Source organism: Gobius niger (genome assembly GCF_951799975.1).
Source record: "Gobius niger genome assembly, chromosome: 14".
Lineage (NCBI taxonomy): Eukaryota > Metazoa > Chordata > Actinopteri > Gobiiformes > Gobiidae > Gobius > Gobius niger.
The window spans coordinates 926,708-949,849 of record NC_136865.1 but is presented as its reverse complement, the minus strand read 5'-3'; the positions used below and the strand labels follow the sequence as shown (position 1 = coordinate 949,849).

The 23,142-nt window shown below is 42.6% G+C and overlaps 1 protein-coding gene across 3 annotated transcripts in view; it reads right to left on the bottom strand.

Moving 5' to 3' along the window:
• Positions 1-244: 244 nt before the first annotated feature.
• ppp1r9a (protein phosphatase 1, regulatory subunit 9A) overlaps positions 245-23,142 on the bottom strand; it is a 67,559-nt gene continuing 44,661 nt past the window's right edge. For 2 of the 3 annotated variants that reach the window (XM_079570535.1, XM_079570536.1), the window contains exons 8-19: positions 22,713-22,766; positions 19,116-19,345; positions 18,323-18,419; positions 13,276-13,399; positions 10,766-10,836; positions 9,547-9,676; positions 8,485-8,545; positions 7,036-7,084; positions 4,709-4,810; positions 4,481-4,504; positions 2,869-3,051; positions 245-846 (exon numbers count right to left, since the gene is read on the bottom strand). In XM_079570535.1, coding sequence (XP_079426661.1) covers positions 736-846; positions 2,869-3,051; positions 4,481-4,504; positions 4,709-4,810; positions 7,036-7,084; positions 8,485-8,545; positions 9,547-9,676; positions 10,766-10,836; positions 13,276-13,399; positions 18,323-18,419; positions 19,116-19,345; positions 22,713-22,766 — 1,236 coding nt within the window. In that variant the 3' untranslated portion in view covers positions 245-735. The remainder of the gene's footprint in view (positions 847-2,868; positions 3,052-4,480; positions 4,505-4,708; positions 4,811-7,035; positions 7,085-8,484; positions 8,546-9,546; positions 9,677-10,765; positions 10,837-13,275; positions 13,400-18,322; positions 18,420-19,115; positions 19,346-22,712; positions 22,767-23,142) is intronic. The other variant, XM_079570537.1, reaches the window with a different exon arrangement.

Sequence of the window (23,142 nt, the reverse complement as noted above, 5' to 3'; positions counted from 1 at the left end):
GATGTGTATCTTGTTGCTGCATGAAGCTGAAATGTAATTAATTAAATGCAAGTAGCATGATGTTTAACAGAAGTATATATGCAGCTCAATGCTTAGTTGCAAAAAATACTAAAATTGCAAATTGAATTGCATTATCGGTCAGAAAAATCCCTATTAGGTTTTCTGTTAAATTTGTGCAGCCCTAACACTGAGTAAGGACTTCTCTTTTAGCATCTTGTATGTTACTTGAGCGCCAATTTGGCAAAAAAGACAGCTAATGCGAGTTGTGTTCCTAAAGCTATGTCTCTACGCCTTCATTGGTCCAGAGAGAATGCGTTGATGGAAGTAAAACAATCTTTGGAGCAGTCCCAGGACACTCTCTCCAGAGAACACAGGAGAACACCACATGACCAGCCTGGCTGCCACAGAAGATTCTGTTCATAAATAGGATCATTTTCTCCACATAGTTTCACATTTCACATGGCACAAGAGAAGAGTTTGCCCAGAACTGTACAGCAGCGGCCCCAGTCACTGTCCATCTTGTAAATCAATAATTGGAATAAATAGTTCCTTGTCGTATGGCTAAGCCCTGGAGGTTTAGGTTCTTAAGCTCCTCTCTCAGCTCTTCCTCTGGCAGTGCGGCTCCAGTCCGGCTCCCTGCTCACTGACTGGCGTACCGCAGGAGCCCGTTTGGGGGCCTCCTGAGCGTCGTGTGGCTGCAGTGTGGTGTTTGAGTCAGCAGGTGGGGCTCTGAGCTCACTCTTCAGTGTGTCTGTCTTTCCCTCGGTTCTTCTCCAGCAGGACCTTCAGCTCCTTGATCTTCTTCTTCATCAGAGCACGATCCTGGGACGAGCTCACCCCGAGAGCCTGCACAGATACATGCTGAAGTCAGATGGGGTAGAACTACAGAGGATTGACAAGAATGGTCAATACACCTTTTCTTGAATATACATTATTTAACCAGACATTCCCCTTATCGATCCAAAGATCCCCCAATAATAACTCAGTCCATGTGTTTTTACACTTAAAATGACAATTAAATATATACTATTGTAGCAATTACCGACAGTAAAGTAGTATGTGGGTTGGGGTTAGATTTACTTATAAGCTCAATACAATTCCTTTCAATGGACTTGTGTATGCCTCTGAGGCTCCACAGGGAGCCCGGTCCAAAATCCTACTTTGGAAACCATTGTTAATTCAACAATACAGGTGCTCGTCATATATTAGAATATCATGAAAAAGTGCATTTACTTCTGTTATTCAACTTAAACGGTGAAACTAATATATGATAGACTCATTACATGCAAAGTGAGGTATGGATAGCCTTTATTTGTTTATTGATTATTATGGCTCACAGCTTGTAAAAACCCAAATTAAAAATCTCTGAAAATCACAATATTTTGGGTTAAGGTTATCAAAATATGTATCAAAATTACAAAATAAAACAAAGGCTTCACTTTGCATTTAATGAAACTAATATATGATATAATATAAGAGCATATATATTAGTTTCACATTTTAAAGCAGTACTAAATAACTTGTTTACCTTAATAAATCATTTTCGTAGTCCCTCTGGCGGTGACACAAGTGTTAATGGTATGATTTTTTCCACATGGAGGCACGTGTCGGCCAAATGGCTCTTTCACCCGCTTTGTCGAGCTTTTCCATAACAAAGGCCAGGGCCAAACTGGTCTGACCAGGTATAGGTTTTGTGACCGACCTCTGGCTGTGGCCAAAGCACTGACCCGTGTCTGACGTGACGTGAACAGACTCTGGCCTCGGTTTGGCAACGAGAGAGTGGACAGTTCTCACTATTGACCTGCAGGTCATACGGATTTCATATTTCACAGCATCATACGGCTGTTCTAAAAGGGGATTTTGCCAATATTACCATTTAGCCACTGTTAGCGCAGCTTTAGCTGATGTTAGCATAACATTAGCATATGTAGCTATCTTTTCTGTTTTAATACAGCTTGGCTCCTCTGAATGATTCCATAAGTCCCACCAGAGGGCAGCATTTGTCCACATTTGTTCTCATCGCGGGTCTAAACACTTTCCATGACGATCTGTACAGCTGCTCCTCGTGGGGGCGTAGACCACAGCAAATGTGTGGTGGAAACAGAAGTGTGTGTGGGGTAGAGTCGATACGTGCACGTAGATCGTGCCGTGCGCGGCCGGGTTGCGCTATGTGGAACGATGGCTCAATAGAATCACAAAGAAGAAGCTAACAGGCTAACGGGCAAAGCAAACTGCGGGCTAGCGCCACTTAAAGAGTATTTACAGCCAAGTTTGAGTGAAAAAAACGATCTCCATTGGTTAAATAGATGAACAATATCCCTCTGTCCCTTTGTCTTTTCTGTCAGCGTAGTATTTACTCTCACGGACAATTAATACGTTAAAAAATCTAACTGGCTACGACACCTGCAGTTGCGCTAGTACTGCTTTAAGTTGAATAACAGAAGTAGAACTTTTTCATGATACTCTAATTATATGACAAGCACCTGTATATCCCATGGACACATGGGATTATGTTTACTGTACTTGAACACAACAAATCAACTAGTGTCCAAACACTGTGCTAAACAAGAGCTCTAGGAGCATTAGTTTGTGTCTGGGCAGATGCATCCACCTTGTAGGGTAGTGCCACGTTCTGCTGCGAGGTTTTTCTCAAAACAAGTATTTAAGAAAAAGGATCCAAAAGCATCCCACATGCAACGCAAACAGAGGCAAAAAAGTGGCCCAACATAAGCAATATGAACTTTAAGTTTGTTACTTTACATTTTGTTGTATTTCACAATTCAAGACCTTTTTACACAAAGAAGTGTGATTAGCATTTTCATGAAAAGCATTTGGAACCTTACACTGCCCGTCATTTACAGTTTGTACCTTGAGGTCAGTGCTGTCCAGCTCGAGCAGCTGTTGTCCGTCGATGCTGTTGGCAGTGAATTGCGCGATATGTTGCTTTAACCCTAGGCCCATGAGCCAGAGGGACACCTGCTCAGAAGTCCAGTCCGGGACAGAGTGGCAGTGCAGCTGGGACTGTTGGGCCAGTGAGGGCTCGTCCTGGAGCTGCAGGGCAGTGCACACATCATCAGACAATAGTTCATTTTGCATGATATAGGACCTTTAAATAAAGAAATTGTATATATTATTACAGACTGATAGTTGTCACCAGTGTTGGGAAAAACCACGTTTATAAATAACAGCGTTAGTAATCTAATGAATGACTATTTCCTCTGTGAGAACGGCATTCCCGTTACTGTCCAAGAAATTCATTATGGCTGCGTCCCTCAGATCCTGCTCTCGTCTCTTTTGTTTCAGGAAGTGAGAAAGATCATGAACCAGATCATGAACCAGTCACATTGATTGGCTGACAGAGTGATTGACTGCACAAAGGGCCAATCAGAGGAGGTGCTTTGCGATGTGTGTAAGTCAGAGCAGAGATATTAGGTGTGTTTAAGATGCCGTTGTGTCTCGCCTGGATGATCGGCGAGAGTAGCCGGCGCAACGGGGGCGGAGAAAAAAGTCTGAAGCCCATCCGACCCTCCACATGCAGAACAACGAGAGCCTCAGATCAGCAGCGTCTCGCTCAGATATCGCCTTCATTTAAAGTTTATCCTAAATAAAAGTCATTCACCTCCTGCTCTGTTGCCTTTACTCCAGAGACGTCATTCTTCATCAGAGGAAACTTTCCCATTCGTTTGTTTGTTCAAGTTTGTGAGATAAAACACGTCCTTTTAAATCATGAGTTTGTTCTGAAAAGCATCAAACATGAGCTCTATTTTAGGGGCGATGCATAACTTTAATAGTTTCAGTCATAGTTTATTTGTTCAGATCTAAAGAGGAGAGAGGAGGGGGAGGAGCACGTTTCTGATCACACAGACTCGTATCCAATCACCTGAGCGTGAGGACAGGTGGGTGTTTTCCCATCATGCACTGGGCCGTGGAGCCGCTGCAGTTCCTCTGGAGAGATGCAGCGGCTGATCCAGTCGGCTGCTCTCGTTGGGGTCTCAGATCTTTCCGTGCCCCACGTGCCCGTGACGTCAGAGCCTCTGGAGCAAGTCGGACAGAAGTCTAACCGGCACCGAGAGTCTGCAGTCGGCTGTGAAACTGCGTCCGTCTGGCTCATCTCAAACACACCTATTATTACTCTGAGCTTCATCTATCATAGCCTGAATATGTTCTGATATCATTATGAGTATATGTGCTGTTTGGCCATTGTTGTATTGCTGAAAGATGTCAGATCAGTCGCTGTAGCTTTTACCGTAGTGTTTGCTGTTGTGTCAGTGGCTGAGCTCTGGGTCAGATTTGCAGATTTGTTTGTGACTCAGTATGACTTTGTCATAGTGTAACTCAGTTACCAACGCAGTTACTTTTCATTACTTTTTAAAGTAATCCTCCCAACACTGGTTATTACAAAAAAGTTGTATTAGCTGAGAAGTACATGACCTGCTACTCCCAGAGTGTCATGCAGAACATCAACATAAAAAAGCCTCACCTCGTCGTCGATACTGTCCAGACTCTGAGCAGCACAACAGAACAACACCAAGTGTTAAACTATCACAGGCTGGAAGTATATATGCACAATGTCATCAACCAGTGAACCAGTGATCATGATTACGGTGAAAATCCCTTGAAACATGTTATACAGTTTTAGTTTCTGTTTGTGGAGGTTTGCAGAGATAACGAATGGTTGTGTTGTGTAACCTGTTCTGTCTGTATTTACCTCGTCTGAAGAGAGGGTCAAAGGGGAGGGGCCCACTTTAGTCCCGCCCATGTCCACCGAGCTGCTGCTGCTCGCACTGAGGTCATCACTGAGGGACGGCCCCTGAGCATAAACATCATAACCATGGTATTATTATCTAGATCACAAACCAATGGTTCTCAAACTGTGGTCAAGGTCCCACTAGTGATTCTTCAGGTACTACTGAGAGCCATCTGATATTTTCGACTTCAGACTTCATTTCTGTTGAGCTTTAGTAATGGATTCAAGTTCGAGGTTTCTGGTTTCGACAGATCTCTAATTCTGATTTAACCCAGACCTGCTTTGAGCTTGGTCTGGTTGTATTTAGTGTGAGAAGTTTAAGAACAACTGATTTATTGATTAATAGACATTATTGTCTAAATCATCATCATCATCATCATCATCATCATCATCATCATCATCATCATCATCATCATCATCATCATCATCATCATCATCATCATCATCATCATCATCATCATCATCATCATCATCATCATCATCAATCAGGTTTAATTTGTTTGGTTGCACGGCTGTGAATCTTTAATTTTATTAACTGATAACATTTACAGTATTATGAGCATTCATTTCAAATTCCATTCCATATTGTCGGTGTATTATGTAAATGTTAATCTTACTCAGCTTTTAGGTTGCGTTCATGTTAGAATTTGTCATAAACTCTAATGGACAAAACCGCTCACTTAGAATCAAATCCACAAACATTGAACCTGATCGTTCATTGTGTTTTTTGTCTGTTTCCTGTTGGAATTGAATCCACAAACTCATGAAAGAAATACAGTATTAGCCCTTGTTAGCGCTAGTAGAGAGTGAGCTGTTTGCAATCGAAGCCAGTCCTCACCAAGTGGCTGAGGTCTCTTGCTATGAGCAGTGTTTTGGATCTTCACCTTGGATACACTCAGTCCTAAGGGACTCGATGAAGATTGATGACACAATTAAAATCACAATATCTTCATAAGCCTCGGGGGCCTGTGCCCTCCCACTTGTATCTGTGGCCCACCCTACGGTCAGCGCCATTCAGCGTTCATGGCCTACACCTTTGTCTGCAGGACCTCTCTGTTTCCCTTCATCATGTCCCCGACCCGGGCCTTGTCATCCCCACAGAGCTGTTCGTGACAAGTGTGGATCAGAATCCAGACAGTGATCATTCATCTATAGTGTTGAAACTTATATTAAGCCCAAAGACACAGATGTTTCGCCGAGACGTGTCTTTCCCCTCTCCCTCTCTGCAGGTTGCTAACTTTCTGTCTGAACAAGCCCGTTGGACTTCGGTCGGGATGCAGCACTCTAGTTCACACAGATTTTTAGACGTCGCATTGCACAACAGGGGTAATGGTAACATCGTGAGCTGCATTCGTCTCTGCTGAGCGATTGTTCAAACAGACAATAGCAGCTGTGACCCAGGTTTAATCATAGCAGTTTCAGTCTTCAGAAGGCGCGTGTTTATTTCCACAGAAAAGTGCAGAGAAGTCCTGCTGAGTCGGACCCGCTCATGTCCGGCCTGTGTTTCTGGTGACTGGTGGCTGCGCTGACACTGACAGAGATCCTCTCTGTAGCGAGAGGAGGCTCACTCTTCGACTAAAGCCAATCAGGACGCAGAACACAATGCGTGGATGGCGTCCACACAATTGTATTAAAAATAATCAGCGAAAAAGTGCGGCTGCGAAAGGTGAACCGCGTTACAGTAAGAGACCACGTTCTATCTTTTTAATGCTATTTGTGGTCTTCACATTTCACTGACATAGTACCCTGATGCTTTGTTTTTGGATCAATCAGATTTCAGAAATATGCATTATAAGTAAACATGCCTTGCCTTTGGGTTCCGTGTCATGTGACTGCCTTGTTCAATTAGTTACACCACAAATACAGGTGTGCATACCAATGTATTCATGTCTGATGAAGGGTAAAATAAATAAATAAATATTTGAGTTGTGCGGACAGTTGTTGATCATCTGTTCACGACTTTTAACTTGCATCCAGCAGCTCAAGGTGACCCTGGTGGAGGTGGGCAGGTGCTGCTCCCCCACTGAGCACTACTATCTGACATGAACGCAACCTCTCTCCCATAAATGTTAGTATGCTTTAGTCTTATCTCGTATATGATCATTTATTGCAATCATTGCAGTTTTCAGCGTATATAGTATATATATATAGTATATATAAAAGCAGTACCACATAGTATGAATAGGAGAAGAAGTGTGGCCAGGTGAGCACAGTCTGTCCAATACAAACACACTCTTATAGTTTTATACAGTGACATGTTGCAGTTCATATATGTCTGTAATGTTTACCTTGGTCTTGAGTTTCTCAGGGCTGTCCTCTGCTGACGGCTCCATGGACCTAAACACACACACAACCTGTGTGTGATTGATGAGAATTTCACAGTGTCATTGGGACACACTGCCTACAAAAGTTTGTTTTTTGCACCATCAGAGTGCTCCATACATTTATGGGCAGTTATTATGTCGTTACGTTATTACTTGTCATAAAAACAAGTAAGCAGAAATGTAAACTTTGCTTCATCAAATTCAGAGTTTGTTGCCACAAATAGAGGCAATTCAAATATCTTGTTTCCAAAAGAAAATGTGTCATAATAACATTTTTTTTATCTTATATTTATATTTATACAATCTTCTGGAAAGGTTTAAATTTGAGATCTTTCTTTCTTTCCTTTTGAACAGAATAGCATATTTTTGCTGTGCCCATTAATATAGTCCCATACAGAACACATACTCTCACAGCTGGAGCCTGGGCCTTACCTGTTTCCTAGTCGTTTTTTTCTGGATGAGAGTCAAAAAATCATTTGACATACATTGATACATTGACATTGATAAGTCATGACAACCACGCCCCCTATTGGCCATATTTGGTGCCTCTAACATTCCAGGCTTGTCTAAAGCTGAGTCAGACTCCATTGCCTTCATCTCACTTTTGGCCCGTCGAATTATTTTATTCAAATGGAAAGATCGCCTGCCACCCACCAACACACAGTGGGTTCATGATTTTCTTTTTTTTCTAAAACTTGAAAAAATTACGTTTACCCTGCGCGGAAACTTAAATGCTTTTTATGTCCAGTGGAATCCATATCTGTCTGCCTTAAAACAATGTGTTCTGCAACCTCCAACTTCATCTTTCTAATACATATGTACAACGAATCGTATCCATAGCCCATGAATCAGCCTTTGTCTGTGTGCGAGAGAACGTGTGTGACTGCGTTATTAGTATTATTTTTGATTTATTTATTTTTTCTCTTCTTTCATATTTCTTATTATTTCGTTTTTTTTTTTTTTCTTCTTTCCATTTGTTTGCTCTTCCTTTTTTGTATCTGTTCTATGTTTTAACCAATATCATTTCCCATGTACAACTAATGAAGTTAAAAGAAAAATAATAAAAAATATATATAAAAAAAAAAAAATCATTTGACATTTCGATGATCATGAAGCACAAATAAAGTTGAGCTGGTTATGTCTTTATGTGGATGTGGATTAAAAATTATTCTTTCAGCTCATTCATGGTATTATCATCAGACATTATTCTCATGGTTGCTCTTAAAAATCATTATTACCATATTTATAGTTACACTGTTTGTAGCAAAGAACATTAAACAGTTCCACAAGAGAATGTACCAACACCACAGAGCAACAAGGTGAAACGTCCCCTACTCTGAACAACCAGTACAGATGAGGACTTGAACAACCTCTGTGACTGAAGAACCTGTTGACAGTTTTGCGGTGGCTCACCCCGGCTTCAGAGCTCTGAGATCCTCCACTCCTCGAGAGGGGCTGGACCTGCTCGGAGAACCTGCCACAAAAACAGTCACGTTCAAATGGAAGTCGCACACTCAAGGAGCCCAAATTCACAATTCAATCATTCCTGTGTCTGCATGAGTGGATCAGTACAGTCCTGAAGGAGAGGTTTGGACTGAGGATCTGTACTTCACTCAGGTAGAGTTTTGAACATAGCACTTTTACTCCTACGTTATTAAAAGAAAAGTATAATGCTTTCTACTCTGTTACATTTCCATAAAAGCACTGAAGGATAAAATGTCAAGTTGGCAGCACATTTAAGAACCTTATGATCCACACTCCTACACTGTAGGTGGCGCTGTGCAGCTCACTGTCAGTGCAACTCACAACACAGAAGAAGGTTTTTCCTCGTCGTGTACAGGTGCACGTGGTGACGTTGGGTGATCTTCATGTTTTTGATGCTGCAAATGTATTAGTCAGGACTTGAAATGAAGCAGTACGTTGACAGAATACCTTTTGGGTTTTGTTGGAGTAACATTGGACTAGTATCAGTAGTGATGGATCTTCGAATACACTACCACTCACACACACAAGTGGCTCTCAGCTGAAGCATTGGGCCCCACCTGCTGCCACTTAGACAGCCTTAAAATAGAAACTATTGGCCATGAGTCAACAGAGAATCGACGATGGCAGGTCAGATCTCCTCCTACAGAGTCTGTAGCTGAAAGGCAGGAAAGTGCAGTTTCTCGTTCAGAGCTCAAAACACTTGGTTCTACTGCCCTAAATCATAAGATGGTCATTTCGGAAAGTGTCGAAATGCATCTAACTTTGGCGACAGTGACTGCCATGTCTTTTGGTGCCAGCAGAGGTCACAGTTGCTGACTGAGCTGTTTTCCTTGGATTGTGATGGGTTACTTTCTCTCTACCCTCCCATGTGTCATTTTCAGTTGTAAAATGAAATACCTATTCCAAGCGGTATTAGTCATTAAAGGGGGAACTCTAGGATATGAAAACACAATAATGGTCTGGGCAGGGGTGATGTGTGCTGTCTCTGACCCTCTAGGTGGCCCCCTGTCCTCCTGGGAGACCCCTCTGCACTGCCCGGCCCCCTGGCTTCACAGGACATCCCGCTGCGTACCAGTCCACTGCGGCTGTGGGCCGGACTCCCCGCTCCCTCCGACAATACCTGAACACAAACACTTCAACTGTTACAAACGCAAAATAATACATCAGTGTTTGGAACTGTGTGGGAACATTATTATCTCAGTCAAAATGGACTTATAAATTATTATTCCTTACTTAACGTCAATGACATATTTATACAATTAATTTCAATTAAAATAAAATGAATAACAGTGATCAGTGTATTTATATTGCTGTGATGTAATAGGATCAAGTTCAGTACGTGGTTTGTATGTTTCCTTCTTGCTGTGTTGACATTGTAGAATCTACGATATAGATAAGGTCAGCATAAGATTTTAAAAATGAGAGGAAAGGATAAAGGACAGACATGTAGGACGTTTCCCCGTCTCGTTGATGAAATGTGAGAGTCGGGTGTTCATACGGGGCGAGGTGAACACCAGTGGACCAGCACCCACAAGGAGCTCGAGGTTATTTACGGCCGACAGCGGGTCACATGCTTATGCGCAGTTTACATGAGGACTTTGTGCTCCTGTTCGGTCTTTAATTCATACTTCGCATGTGTGTGAGTCAGCCGCTGTGTTCTGATGATGTGCATGAGAGCGCACGGCTTTAAACACCATGAGGCGTTTATAAACTAGGTTCTGGTGTCGGAAGATTTGAAAATGCTGTTTCTGTACATCTCCATAACTACAGACCTCTATACTATGGACTTCTCCTCAAGTTAAGTTATATTTTATTCATCTCTGTAGAGAAATGAGTTCTCTAATTTGTCGCTGGGCGACCTGTAGGAGCTGTGAGCTGCCCGCATGGGCTGGCGCTCGGGGACCCATCTCCATGATGTGGAGCCAGGCTAATGGTCAGAAACACCTGGCTGGAGGATTAACCTATTGCACATGTTTTTACCACTAACCTACACAGACATGGGGCACCCACACAGACATGGGGCGCCCACACAGAAAGGCCCCGTCCAGGTGGGAATCGAACTCAAACCTTCAAGCTGTGAAGCACTAGCTCTAACCGCTGCGCCACTGTGACTGTGTTTAAACACTAGCACTAAAATGATGGTGAGGATGATGCTGATGAAGAAGATGATGATGGTCTTATTGTGCACATGAAAAATGCACATACATACCTCTCCTTCTGTGGAGCTGATGCTGCCTCGGAGCCCTATGTGGGACTTCCTACTGGGAGACGCCTCCATCTCTGCACTCACACAAACAAACAAAGTCAAGAGTTTCCATGTGGAGGATTAAAGAAAGGCGTCTGTATAGGATGCACTTTTACTGGTTTACAAACAACCGGACATGGGTTTGCCGAAGGTCCTGAGTCCAGACTCACAGCCTCAGGATTCTGTGACAGACCCAGATGTGAGGAAGTCCAGGATGAGAGTTTAATGCTGCGTTTACACATAACGACGACAAGTCACGAATGCCACGAATCCACATCCGTGGCCGAGGATCACGAATGTGAGTGATTCGGGGTAGAGGTTTCACGCGCCGCCACGAACTGTTGCGACCTGTTACTGCGTGTTACGATTAATGGCACGAATTATTACGCACGGTCACGAATATGCGTCCCGCACTGCTGCGCGCTATTGCGAGCTGCTGCGAGTTATTGGGAATTGTCGCGTTCTGTCAAAAATCTGTCAAGAATTGGGCGAATGTGGACAAGATCGCCTTCCGCGCACACCGGGCTGGAGGCGGAGCAGGGACGTCTCGCTCCGCCTCCAGCCCCTGACTCGTTGGGCTCTCGCCAAATCGGGTTAAACAAAAAGCAAATAGAGCAGCTCAGGCCTGTCCATATACTGGAGAATAACAATAGTTTTTCAGTCTATGGGACAGTCACACCTGTTCAACCCCGCTCCTGTCAATGCGTAACACGGGCAAACGCATCAACAAACGCACGCGCTTCATGTCAGATAAGTCCGTGCAACAGCCGCACAATTTGGGCTGACTTTGCTCCACAGAATAAACATAAAAACCCTACACTCACTGTGCACTCGATCTCCTGAGGATCCGTCGTCGAACTTGCTGCTCTTAAACCTCTTTATCCATGATTCTCACTCGTCTGGTCAGTCCTCAGCTCCAGCTGGAAAAACTTTATAATCCACAAAAACAGTCCTGTCTTCACCTGCCCCGTGCCCACCGCCGCTTGCTTTACGTGTCTAAGGTTGTAAGCCTTAACTTCTCCATGGTGTAGCTGTTGGAACCATGCGCTGTTGTTTTGGTGCGAGGCAGCGTGGGAGATGCATTCAGGGGCCGCGGGAAAGGCGCACTTCTTACTGTCCCTTTTCCCCCACAAACGCGGGGGAAATCGTGACAAATATATAACAGTGGGGTTCTCCAGCGGGGGGGCAATAGGGGTGGCAGGAACTGGCTCCTAAACATCAGGAGGAACGACCGCAGGAGGAGGAAAAGCACCTGAGGAGCGGCGGCGGCAGGTGCTGCTGTCCTGGGCCTGGAGCGCGGACTGGCCGAGTTTGTGTGACTTTTCTTTTGCTGCTGCAGGTCCGAAAACTTTTCAGTGTAGCGTGTGTTTACATCAATTTTGTGCGTGAAAAACAGTGATTCTGCTCTACAAATGCTCTCACGTTGAATTACGAAGCGCCACTACGCATCACGAAAGGACGCGCTCCGCTGCGAACTCCACGAACAGAGGGTGAATCGTGACATTCGTGGAAGATTTTTTGACAGACAAAAACTTTCTCCACGAACATCACGAATGTCACGAACTGATGCGCTCTGTTAAGAATCCCATTAAGACGCGTTAAGTCATATTACGAACGTCACGAATGACGAAAAAATGTCATTCGTGACGCATCGTGCCTATGTGTAAACGCAGCATAAGACCAGATGTGTTTGGAGGATTAGAGTTCACAGGGGTCAAAGGGAGAGTGGTCAGGCTCAGGTCTGGAGTTGAGTAGAGGATTAGTCGCTCTGTTTACTATGAACGTGCTGTAATGTGAAAATGTCCAGTCGCAGGACTTTTTTTGAAAGGCTGTTTTCAAAACTAAACTCCTTTTGTCCCCCTTGTCGGGTAGGAGGGTCTGAGGACAGGAGACGCCTGGGGCATGTTTCTATCTGCCGCTGACTGCTTATTTAGGTCATCTGTTATGATCTGTTTGGATGTTATATTTGCCTGGACACTACATTTGCTTGGACATTACATTGGTTATTTTGTCACCGTTTTAATGTTTGATCCAGCCCTGTGAGGGAACTTGTTTTCCAAAACAACTTGATTGATTGAAATGTCCTTATAATATCACCAAAGTACCAAACTGTAACAATGGTGGGAAAATGGCCATGAATAAGTGCATGAAAAGGAATACGTTATGCATGTATGTAGTTTGTTGCACACTGACATTAAAGTGTTCCAATGTCAATTCACTTGTTGAGTAGATGAGTTCTTGTTCATCCTGGTGCCACCCTAAAATATCTAAGTACACCTCCAGAGGCCCATGAGAAAGGTTAGTTGGGACACTTCCCTGTCTTTTGCCAGTCCTCATTTAAACCAAGATGTAGTTTAGTCCGAGTTTAATCCTTAATCTTAATCTTGGAAAGTCTAAATGCTTAACCTCAGATCACGAAGGGAAACTACCATTGCCATGACGTTCAAAGAAAAAGTAATGTGCATGGAACAGACCTGTAGATGGTGCTCTCACACTGCTCTGGACTGCCTGCCTCTCTGTACTGTTGCTGTTGTTATTGTTGATCTGCAGCCCATTCTGCTTCATCAACTGCATCAACTCTGATTCCAGTGTGGTAATCTGCAGAGAGGAGGACCAGGGTTAATGACCAGTGTGGTAATCTGCAGAGAGGAGGACCAGGGTTAATGACCAGTGTGGTAATCTGCAGAGAGGAGGACCAGGGTTAATGACCATTGTGGTAATCTGCAGAGAGGAGGACCAGGGTTAATGACCAGTGTGGTAATCTGCAGAGAGGAGGACCAGGGTTAATGACCAGTGTGGTAATCTGCAGAGAGGAGGACCAGGGTTAATGACCAGTGTGGTAATCTGCACACAGGAGGACCAGTGTTAATGACCAGTGTGGTAATCTGCACACAGGGGGACCAGTGTTAATGACCAGTGTGGTAATCTGCAGAGAGGAGGACCTGGGTTAATGACCAGTGTGGTAATCTGCACACAGGAGGACCAGTGTTAATGACCAGTGTGGTAATCTGCACACAGGGGGACCAGTGTTCATGACCATTGTGGTAATCTGCACACAGGAGGACCAGTGTTAATGACCAGTGTGGTAATCTGCACACAGGAGGACCAGTGTTAATGACCAGTGTGGTAATCTGCACACAGGAGGACCAGGGTTAATGACCAGTGTGGTAATCTGCACACAGGAGGACCAGGGTTAATGACCAGTGTGGTAATCTGCAGAGAGGAGGACCAGGGTTAATGACCAGTGTGGTAATCTGCACACAGGGGGACCAGTGTTAATGACCAGTGTGGTAATCTGCACACAGGGGGACCAGTGTTAATGACCAGTGTGGTAATATGCACACAAGGGGACCAGTGTTAATGACCAGTGGGTAATCTGCAGAGAGGAGGACCAGCGTTTATGACCAGTGTGGTAATCTGCACACAGGGGGACCAGTGTTAATGACCAGTGGGTAATCTCCAGAGAGGAGGACCAGGGTTAATGGCCAGTGTGGTAATCTGCACACAGGGGGGCCAGTGTTAATGACCAGTGTGGTAATCTACACACAGGAGGGTCAGTGTTATTGACCAGTGTGGAAATCTGCACACGGGAGGACCAGTGTTAATGACATGCGTGGAAAACTGTAGAGAGGAGGGTCAGTGTAAATGACCAGTGTGGTCATCTGCAGAGACGAAGGTCAGTGTTAATTACTAGTATGGCAATATGCACAAAAAAGGGCCAGTGTTTATGACCAGTGTGTTCATTTACACAGTGGAGGACCAGTGCTAATGTGATTGTGTTAAGCCGAGCCACTGTGTGTGTTACTTTTTTTTATTTTTTTTGTTTATATCTGTTCTCTTTTGTAATGTGTTCATGTCTTTGTATTTATGTTTCCTCCAAGTCAAATGTGTCCCATGGGAGAAATAAAATAAATAATCCTGAACTGTGCAGCGCTCCAAGTTCGGTGCAAGTGTGATCATACAAATAATAAGTTGAAATAAAGTAGCCTAAATGTTCTTTATCAGAATAAAATGGTTATTTGTTTTAATGCTGTTTACAATGCAAAACAAAATAGAAGAATAGAAGTTAAAAGTATAAAGTATAAAATAAATAGCATCACACTGTCACGTGTTGGCCATTAAGTGTTCATTTTTTAGTTTTGCTTCTACATCAGCTAAAACACGTGCAGAGCAGCGCGTTTGACGCCTTTATTTGGGCTGGTCCTGGACAATATTCTGCTTGTGCTTTTGTCCGACAAAGCTTTTGAGGCAAATTATGACCAAGACTGGATCTTATGCGCTAGTACGATGCATATCGTCAGATTTTAGCACTGTGGTGCGTCGTGGCATGGTGCATTGTTACACAGATACACAGAAGTCATGACCACTTTACATCCTCTATGCTGACAATTGCACTGGTCTTCCTCTGCAGCAATGGCCAGAGGTCATTAACACTGGGTATATCCTGTGCAGACCACACAATTCAGTACACAGAGGATGACCAGTGACCCTCACTCTGTTGTTTACTGTTCACTATCACTCATGTCACGGTAGACGGGTCTGTTCCCGCCCAGAACTGGCTGTACATTTTTCACAGGATGTGCCTCCTATGGAGGACACACAGTCATTATTGAAGTTTCATGTGCTAGTGAGGAAAGGTTGAGTCACTCAGTCCCAGTCCCCATCAGACTGTAGTTCTTACTGCTCAATTTAGATTTATCTTCTTTATAAGTTGTTCAAATTTTGAATAAAATCTGACTTGAATTTACTGAACTTCAGCGGCTAAACAAATGCATGAAGCAAAGTGACCCATACGTACATAAGAGTACACAACTTTGTAATATAGCTAGGAGTTTACTGACACATACTGCACTCATCATTTTAAATGGAAGGAGAACGGGTTGTTTTCCTTTTGCTACCGTTTGATGCAGAATTACCTATGTAGAATCGAAGAGGTTAAGATTAGATTAAACTTTATTGTCCCTTGTGGGAAATGTGTCTCGGGCTCACAGCTGCTTGCTGAATACAACAACATTACATACAACATGGATACATACAGTATACTACAGCACAGACAGTTCTGTGCATCTAACAGTACAGAAAGTACAGCCAAAAACACAACACGCATGTAGAGATAATTTAAAAAACAACTTAGAATAAAAAGACATTATTGGCAGTAAGTAATGCCCAACTTGGTCAAAAAACTCACCGATGTCGGTGAGTTTCGATGTTGTTCTTATGTAAAAGCGCCCTGAACCGCCTGCCAGGGGGAGAACCTCATATTCGGCTCTATGTTAGTCTGATTGAAAGTGTCCTTGTTTTTAATATCACCGCATGGTTCGGGTATCTCACGGTGGCAAACAAAGACAAGCTACAAAGAATCATAAAAAATGAAGGAAAGGTGATTGGCTGTGGACAAAAATCACTGGACGTCCTTTATCAAACATCTCTGTGTAGAGCAGCCAAATCTATTGTCAGTGACTCAGAGCATCCTCTGTCTGATGAGTTTAGTCTGATGCCTTTGGGCGCCGCGACAGAGTGCCTTAGCTACAAAGAAGGTGTATAAGGGCTAATTTGTGCCTAATGCAATAAACCTGCTGAATAAGTGCTAGTGGAGTACGCAGCACAACTGCTTTAATTGTTCTTACTATTAACTTATGGTCTTTGATGCTGTCTGTCGTGTCTGTTATGACGATGTGTGATTTGAACCAAAGACAAATTTCCACCTCGGTGGACAATAAAGTTAAATCTAATATAATATAATCTAATCTAATCTAATCTTCCCCGTTCAGTAGGTGGCCTGGATTTGTGATGATTTTTCTTGACTGGTCAAGAGCTAATCTGTCGTAAATGTTTTTTAAAGATGGATATTCTATTTTCACTTTCATTTCTTTGCATTTTAGCTCTGTGTAGTCTCTGAGAGTGATCCATTTCATATGATTGTCAACACAGACCCCCAAATATTTAAAAGGTTAAATATTTTTAGGTTAAGTTTGGATGAATGAGACTTGATCAAAATGCAACACTTGCACTACTTTTCACCCAATCTATTATAGAAAACGCAATCTCAATGGCCGCCGCCTGGGCGCCGCCATTTTTATTTCCCATACCGACTTTGAAGCTAAGCAGGGAAGGGCCTGGTTAGGACTGGGATGGGAGACCGTTTGGGAACACCAGGAAGCCTGACGAGAGTAGTGAGTTTGTGCGTGGTTGGTGCTGACCGTATTCCGTCTCCAAAGCTTTGTCTCCGAAAAAAAGTACACGCAAAACATTGCCCAAAACCTGCTCAAACACGAGCCTCTAATCAAACGCGCTGCTCCGAGTGATTTATCCTCCGTGTGAGTAAAAGCGAAAATGAAACTACCACTTAACGAGCGCATGGCCTGCACTGCGTAGTTTTTTTTCTTTTTTTTTACTTTGCTGCTGGACCATTTGTTTTCTATTTTGCTTTCACGTATTGTGAGCCCAGAGGTACATTTTATTCTAAAGCAGCTTGGAAAGCATTGCCAATTTTATTGTAAGGTTATAAATACTGTCTAACAACGATCATTAGGCTATTTCAGTTCAAAACCAACTTATTATTTTTTTGATTGTGCACTACCGTGATGCACCAAACCACGGGTCCTGCACCGTGACCCAAACCGTTAGAGCTGAACCCCTAATATTTATCCATATTTATTCCACTGTCTCTTGAGTTCGATTCCCTGAGTTTAGCGAAAATATTGTCGTAGTTTATAAGAAAGGAGCACGGGTGCATCAAACACTCCAATTGCAGTTTGTTTGAAATTATTTTTAGCATTCATTATTTTACACATTTGTAGTGCCCATAGTTTTTGGAATGGGTTGGGAACCACTGGTCTACAGCTGAACTGTGTGACGGGTTGGACATTTCTTTGTAATCACTCATAATCTCACAATATCAAATGTAGTAAATAGAATAAAAGACAAGCATTTAGTTTATAACAGATATTTTTAGTGATGAAAAATGGCACCAAAAAAAAGAACAAACAAACATGTCTTTTCTGTGAGCGGCTCACCTCTCCTAAGACCTGACTTGTAGTATCTTTACTGGGAAACAGATGTCTCCATCCCGTCACCAGGGAGATGGTGACTTAAAGCAGCCAATTATGACATTTTAGGTCGTCATCCAAGTCTATACTTTGATTACCCACAGCAAAAAAGTAGCATTTTTTTGTGTCTCGCCACTCATCAGGAGCATGTTTTGTAACAGTATAATCCAAAATGTTAAGCAGTGTGACTTTAATGTAAGATTGATTGTGTTTTTATTAATTTTTTTATATGAAGGCAAAACGAATGAAGGCTTGGTTTACTTTTTCTTTTTAAGGGTAGTTTCCGCTATTGCCAGAAGTGGGCGCTTCACTCAAGGACTAATAATCTAATATAGACTTTATTTTAAGATACAAGTACACAAAGACAGGTTTAAAAGCCCAAGTTATGACAGGTCCAGTTTAAATTGTGGGTTGGGTAAAGGTTAGGTAATCTCGCCTCGGTAATGGCACACAGGCCAAGAGGAAATGTTACCCGAACTTGCAGGCCCTGGATCTCGGCCAGATGAGCCTTCTCTGCCTCTTCCAGCCTCCTGCGCTCCAGGTCTTCCTTCTGCAGCAGCTCCACCTCCCTGTATCCACCGGAGGAGAGAACACATGAGAAAACATGGCCTCACCCAGCACGAGAGAGCACAAAACACCACAGAGCCGCCAGAGGAAAGAACACATGGGCATCAGCAACTCTGACTTTCTGCCTTACAGTCAGTAAACAAGCTGGACAATGAATGAAAGCAATCTAAATAAAACCATTCTTCTTTCAAATGAAAAAATATTCTATAAAAATACTACAAATATACAAAATCTACATATTGAATGCAAAGTTTTGTTTTGTTTTTCTTTTGTTGTTCTTAAAAAAACAACAACCTTCAAACCTCATTGTTATAAGGGGGGTTAAAGCTAAATAAACAAGACTGCAATTGAAAAATGTATGTTGTGGCGTCTGTAGGAGTGACTTTAAGGGCACAATGTAACGAAAATGGTGTTTCAAATTACACAGAAGTCTACATAAAACTATACTTATATACATTTAAATATTTAAACACCACGTTGTGAAGATTAGGAAATTTATTTGTTTCCAGGTGAAAAAAATAAATAAAAATGGCAGCACAATCTCCCCTTAAATAAAGGGGGAGACGGTGCTACCATTTTGCCTTGTCTATAACAAACAGACAATTTGTTAAAGTGTGTGTGTGTTTCCGTGTATGTGTGTGTTTCCGTGTATGTGTATGTGTGTGTTCCCATGTGTATGTGTGTGTGTGTGGACTGACTTCTGCTGGTAGTCCTTGATGAGCTTCTTGGCCTTGCTGTACTTCTTCTCCAGAGCCTGGTACTGCGCCTGCGCCTCCTTCAGGTGTTCGTTGACCGTGTGGCAGAGCGTCTGGGCCTCGATCCAGTAGCTCTCCAGTTTCAGCATCCTCTCCTTGTTCTCCTCGATGCTGGCCTTCAGCTGACTCTTCTCCTTCTCCCAGCGCTGCTTCTCACGCTCCACCGAGGCCAACTGAGCGGCACACAATCACACAGACATTTCTTAAAAAATGTGAAACTGTAAACCGGAGAATCATTAGGGTGAGACCAATTATTCCAAAAATGATCTAATTTTACAAATTGCAAAAACCTTTGGGGAAAAAAGTATTAGTATTAGAACAGGGGCCACCAAATACATTTCACCACGGTCCGAATTGAAAAAAAAAAATATCAAGCAAAGGTCCTGAACATATGGGGTTAATTCACGGTGGGGATTTTTAAGCCTTTATGTAAAATGTCTGTGATTTGAAAATAATGCAATTAATTGAATCCTGATATTGTTTATTGCTCTAAAAATAAGTTTTGGCTCCTAATGCATATCGCCTCTAGTATACACAATGTGCACATAATATATGACAGTGTGTTTCTCAGTTCAACACACTGAGCCCTGCTTAGTCCAGGTTTAGTCCGGGTTCAGACCTGCTCACTGCTCACAAACAGTTGTGCTTTTCGCACACTACAATCGCGCGTGCATATTTAATTAGGGCATTCTCCGCTTTTTTTTCTTTCTTTTTTTTAGCAAAACGTATTTCAGTCATTCTGAAACTGTTTCTAAAAATGTGAACTGCATCATGAAGCTAAGAGGTAGGACTTTCTCTTTACCGCTCTGCAGTCAGGGAGGGAGGGAGGGAGGGAGCACACGCAGCCGCTCCACTGAAGGGATTCAGGGTCGGGTCCAAAGTTCAGATCCAAGGTTCAGGTCCGGATGTGCTCGCGCATGGGTTCAGATCCGGACCAAGGTCCGGCGTTTAGTGACGTCTGCGTTAGAAAGTACTACCACCCCTGGTCCCTCTAACGTACCTCTGTGCATTATGGTGCGGGGCGAATATTCGAATCAACTCCACACTTTACTCCGGGAGAAAATCTGAGGCGTGGGATTATTTTTGGATTGACAACAAAAGAAACTTTATGATGAAACTCCCACATGAGGAACATGTGGAAGGAAAGAGTCTATCCCGAGAACTAACGTCACGAACTTACAGGTAAACCCATCTTTGGAACAACCACCGGCATGGCAGGGCCCAACTCTAGGAAGAGTCCTGGTGGTTCTGAACGTCTTCTATTTATGAATGATGGATGTCACTGCGCTCTCTGGGACAGTTTCTCTGTCCGTCCCCAGATCTGTGCCTCGATACAAACCTGTCTCTACAGACAGCTCCTTTGACTTCAGTTTAGTGTTGGCGATATGGAAAATAAAACATATATCACGATATGGACTATTTTATATCACAATAACCATATATATCACGATATAATACAATAAGTATGATATTCTTTCAATATGTGGACACAAATATACTTTCTTACTTTTTATACATTTTATTTTGGAGCAGTGGTTTTGTCAGGGATCATTTCTCTCCTTCATTTTGACGGACAGGGTTGTAAAAAATCTGTCATGAGCTATTTCTATCCAACATGAATGTATTAATTGTGCAACAGAAATGTGCATAAGCTCGTGCGTAAAAGTCTCAGAGAAGAACGACTTATTCAGCGCGTCATCTGCTCATCAATATTAAAGCTCATATTACACTAATACAAATGCAAATGGGAGCTTATTATTTGCATTTTAACATAATGCTTAAGATAAACTTTGAGGATGCATAGAGACAAGACAACACTAATACATTCTTTGTGGCCTATTTAATGAAATATTTGATTTAATAATTTATCAAATTAGTTTAGAAACGATAGAAATGAGAGAAATAGTGCTATTTCTCCTCTATCATTGATAGACACTTTTCGATATGTATGGTCATTTCACCCAGCACTACTTCAGGGTTCAGTTTCTGCTCTGACATGCTCTGGCAGCTATAGAGAGGTGTGTGTCTTTCCAAATCAAGTCCAACCCATTTATTTTAGCAGAGGTGGACTCCAGGAGAGCTGTAGAAGCATCTCAAGGACCATCTGTGGAAAAGGATGGTCCTGAGCTCACGGTGTGAATACTTATGTACTTGTGATATTTTAGCGTTTTATTTTTAATACATTTGCAAAACAATCTTAGGAACAGGCCACCGTTTTCACATACTGAGATATGTTCTTACCTGAGCTTTCTTTAGTTCTTTAGGACCTGTCTGATCTTCACCCGTGCCTTCAGTCACGTAAACACAGCACAGACGGCGTTAGCATTTAGCCTCTCCCTCTCTCCTCTATAGCTCCAAAATCCACGCAGGAATCTTCACTTTACTGTGTGGATGCCAAATTACTCCTGGTATTATTACGCCTTACAATATAGTTCCCCCTTTTATCCACTTAGAAAATCCACATTGTTTAATTTTGTGTAATTATACTTTGTAGTGGAACACTTCACGTAACCATATTTAAATAGGGAAAACGTGGAAGAGCTTGGTAGCTTCTGTCTTGACCTGTTTTGGAGCTATAGAGGAGAGAGGGAGAGGCTAAATGCTAACGCCGTCTGGCGTCTGCGCTGTGTTTACGTGACTGAAGGCACGGGGGAAGATCAGACAGGTCCTAAAGAACTCGTCAAAGCTCAGGTAAGATCATATCTCAGTATGGAAAAACGGTGGCCTGTTCCTTTAAGACTTTTTTTCACTTTGCCATGATGGGGTATTGTGTATAGATTGATGTGAAAAAAAAATGAATCCATGTTGGAATGACACTGTGACATAACAAAATGTGGGAAAAGTGTCGGGAAGTTAATACTTTCCGGATACACTGTACATGCACCTGCTTCAGACTGGTTCATTTAAAAATGTAAACTCGAATGTGGAGAAGCTGAAGTAAGAACTCAGTTTTACATATCTATTTATTCAAGTGCAAGTTATTGATTGATGATTTTTGAAAAAAAAACAAATAATGAAAGAGAATCCACAGAATTTAAATGTTACCTGTGGTTCAAACTCATTCTTAACTTCTCTAACATATTTGTGGCAGAGTGATTCTTTACAGGATGGGTTTATTGGCATATTTCTCAACTTGCAGGGTTACTTTTCAGGGTGTCTTTCACAGAAATGCTACAAAACTAGCCTTCAAGTTCATATAATTGTTCCAAATCTAAATTATCATTAGAGGCACAGTGTTTTTCTGGGTTTTACATACTAAAGGTGGACAAAGCACATTTTGTTCCATTACTCAAACAAAAATCAGATGTAGCACAGACAACGGTAATAGTTTCAATCTCTTACAATTACTAACTACTTGAGTACTATTATTGCAACCAACAATACTCCATTGTAAATACACTTGTCCACTCTGACTACAGACAGTATTATTAACTGTTCTGGGATTAGAGCTGGAGCAAAGTGAGACAGGAAAGGTCGAACGTCTGTGGCATTTCTGCGCTGCAGAAATAAAGCGGTAGTAGATACAGGAAAGGGTCTTACCTTGTTCTTGAGCTTCTGGATCTCAGCCTCGGTCACAGTGTGTTTGATCTGCAGCTGTAGGGCGCAGAGACAGACATGGAGTGAGAGACTGAGAGTAGAGAGAGGGGACGGGGAGGGCACGTGGCCCAACATTTCCCCCTGAGGCGGAACTCAGTGCACTTGGTAAGGCAGGGGCCACAAGCGGGCTGATGGCCCTGCGAAAAGTCATCTGAAATAAGTACATGTGTCCTTGATTTGAGTAAGAAATCTGTGGAATTAAGAAAACAGATCTCATTGCACTCAAAATGAAATAAATAATCTTAATGAACTTGAATAACTGTTGTAGGCATGAGATTGGTCAGCCAGAATTTTAAAGACTTGTTTGACCACAACCTCCTCATGCAAAACCTTAAAGAACCAAAGTGTGTTTTTCTGCGACGGGAGCTACAGA